Source organism: Eimeria tenella, genomic scaffold (assembly GCF_000499545.2).
Source record: "Eimeria tenella Houghton genomic scaffold, Eth_scaff1237, whole genome shotgun sequence".
NCBI lineage: Eukaryota > Apicomplexa > Conoidasida > Eucoccidiorida > Eimeriidae > Eimeria > Eimeria tenella.
This window is the reverse complement of record NW_013543706.1, coordinates 1-3,003: the sequence shown is the minus strand read 5'-3', so window position 1 is coordinate 3,003 and position 3,003 is coordinate 1. Positions and strand designations below refer to the sequence as shown.

At 50.8% G+C, this 3,003-nt stretch overlaps 1 protein-coding gene across 1 annotated transcript; it reads left to right on the top strand.

Moving 5' to 3' along the window:
* Window positions 1–17: 17 nt before the first annotated feature.
* ETH_00027325 (uncharacterized protein) lies at window positions 18–2,225 on the top strand (the record flags this gene model as incomplete). Its single annotated transcript, XM_013378968.1, has 1 exon — window positions 18–2,225. A coding segment is annotated over one exon (2,208 nt), but the record flags the coding sequence as incomplete, so codon positions are not given.
* Between the last annotated feature and the right edge of the window lie 778 nt (window positions 2,226–3,003).

The window sequence follows — 3,003 nt, the reverse complement described above, 5'->3', positions numbered from 1 at the left end:
GACGCTCTTGGGAAAGAATGTCACCTCGTTTGCTGCGGAGCCCAGCATCAGCAGCAGCAGCAGCAGGCAGCAGGAGTCCTTTGGAGGTCTTGCTGCCAGCAGCAGCAGCAGCAGCAGCAGCAGGCAGCAAGAGCCCCTTCGAGTCCATGCTCCCAGCAGCAGCAGCAGCAGCAGGCAGCAGGAGTCCTTTGGAGCCTGTGCTGCCAGCAGCAGCAGCAGCAGCAGCAGTAGCAGCACCAAGCAGCAAGAGTCACTTGAAGGCCATGCTGCCCGCAGCAGCAGCCTCAGCAGCCTCATGCGCTGCAGCAGCAGCAGCAGCAGCAGAGAGCCTCGGCGCGTCGTCCTACATCAGTATCAGCCAAGAAGCAGCAGCAGCAGCAGCAGAATCGGCAGCAACAGCAACGACGGAAGGAGCAGCAGAAGCAGCCATAGCAGCAGCAGCAACAATGGCAGCAGCGGAGGCAGCAGCAGCAGCAGCACCTAAGAGTGTGAACAATTCCGCTGACATTGCTGCGGGCCCTGCATGCACAGCAGCAGACAACACAGCAGCACCAACTGCAGCAGCAGCAGCAACAGCACCAACAACAGCAGCAGCAAGCTTGCGCTCACCCGAGACGCTACCTATGCCAGCAGCAGCAGCTGCAGCAGCAGCAACAGCAGTGGCATCTCCAGCAGCCAGTTGTTCCCCGAGTGTGCTGCTTAGCCCCGAAGCTGCAGCACACTGCAGCAGCAGCAGCTGCGGCTCAAGCCCGTTGCTGCTGCCGGCGGCAGCAGCAGCAGCAGCAGATACAACAGCAGCAGCAGATACAGCAGCAGCAGCAACAGCAACAGCAACCCCGCTACCTGTACTTAAGAGAGTACAGATTCTGCCTGTTGACCACCCCCACACGCTGTCTGCTGCTGCTACTGCTGCTGCGCTGCGGCAGCTGCAGCAAATGGACCCGCGCATATATCCTGGCCGCGTGTTTTATGCGAAGCTGGGAGCTGCAGCAGCAGCAGACGCAGCAGCAGCAGCAGCAGATGCATCAGCAGACACGCCAGTAGGTGCAGCAGCAGCAGCAGCACCTGCAGACATTGTCACTGTGCTGCCATTCCTTCCGAGCGCAGACGCTGCTTCTGCCGAAGCAGCAGCAGCAGCAGCAGCAGCAGCAGCAGCAGCAGCAGGGGACACCTATCTGCCGTATGTTGTAGCAGCAAGCGAGCCGGCGTCGGGAGGCAGCTGCAGCAGCAGCACGCTGCTGCACTGCAGCAGCAAAGCTATTGCGAGGCCAGTGCAGCGGCTGCAGCTGCTGGCGCTGCTGCAGCACTCCTTTTGGTCCATTAAATCGGGTGTGGGGCGAGACACAAAGGTAATTGGCATAAGGCAGCAGCAGCAGCAGCAACAGCAGCAGCAGGGGCTGCTGCTGCTGCAGCAGCCGCTGCTGGACCCCGAGCAGCAGGAGTTTCTGGGAGAGACGTTTTACCTGCCGCCTCCCGACGTGCAGCTGCCGTCTGCCTTCAAACCTCCTGCTGCTGCTGCTGCTGCAGCAGCAGCAGCAGCAAGCAGGGGAGAAAGTGCAGATCTGCTGCGCCTTGCTGCTTTCGAAACGCCGGCCGAAAGAGCCAGCCAAATCCAGGCCGAGCAGCAGCAGCGGGAGCAGGAGCAGCAGGAGCAGCAGCAGCAGCAGGAGCAACAGCAGCAGCAGCGGGAACAGCAGCAGGGGCAGCAGGAACAAGAACAGCAGCAGCAGGAGCAGCAACAACCGCAGCAGGAGCAGGAACAACAACAACAACAGCAGCAGCAGCAGCAGCAGCAGGGCGCAGCAAGTGATGCTGCGGGCGAATTTCCGGAGCTGTACGCTCGTGCACACGAACCGTCCCTTCTTTTGCCCCACAGCAGCAGCAGCAGCAGCAGCAGCAGCAGCAGCAGCAGGTTGCTTCTGAGCAGCAGCAGCAGCAGGGGAGGCCCGTGGGCGCTGGGGGATCTGGTACGTAGCCTGCAGGCTGGTGCGGACAGTTTGCTGCAGTGCCTGGGCTCCTTGAGCAGCAGCAGCAGCAGCAGCAGCAGCAGCAAGGCGCTGTTTGTGGACGAGCAGCAGCTGTTTCTCGCGCATGCAGCCCCGTACCTGCGCAGCGACGCTGTTGTCTTTCCAGGAAAAGTTTTTTCTTCTTTTAAAATCTTTTTCATGATTTCCAAAATCTTTCCCAACTTCCAAGAAGGGCCTGGATACTGCACTCTAGACACGGTGCTTTTTATTTATTTATTTATTTATTTGTTTATTTATTTATTTGTTTATTTATTTATTTGTTTATTTGTTTGTTTGTTTCGTTTGTTTATTTGTTTGTCTGTTTATTTGTTTGTTTTGTGTGTTTGTTTTGCTTCGTTTGTTTGTTTGTTTGTTTTGTTTTGTTTGTTTGTTCGTTTGTTTGTTTTGTTTGTTCGTTTGTTTTGTTTTGTTCGTTTGTTTGTTTGTTTGTTTTGTTTGTTCGTTTGTTTGTTTTGTTGCTTGTTTTATTGTCTTGTTTTATTTGTTTTGTTGTTTTGTTTTGTTTGTTTGTCTGTTTTGTTTGTTTGTTTGTTTTATTGTTTTGTTGTTTTGTTTATTTGTTTGTTTTGTTGTTTCGTTTGTTAGTTCGTTTTGTTTTGTTTTGTTTGTTTGTTTGTTTTGTTTGTTTTGCTTGTTTTGTTGGTCTTGTTTCTTTTGTTTGTTTTGTTTATTTGTTTTGTTGTTTTGTTTTGTTTGTTTTATTTATTTGCTTTATTGTTTTGTTTTGTTTGTTTGTTTTATTGTTTTGTTTTATTTGTTTTGTATCCTTTTTTCTTTTTATTCCTTTTTTTTTAATTTGTAAGATCTCTTTTATTTATTCTACTTCCTTTTGTTTTCTTTAATATCTTTTTTCCTTAATGTATCTTTCCTTCTTAAATCTTCTTTCTCATTATTTTATTTTATTTTACTTTCCCTCATCCCCTGGATTATCTCTTTTTATTTTTTGTCATTTTATTTCTTTTTTTGTTCCCGTTTT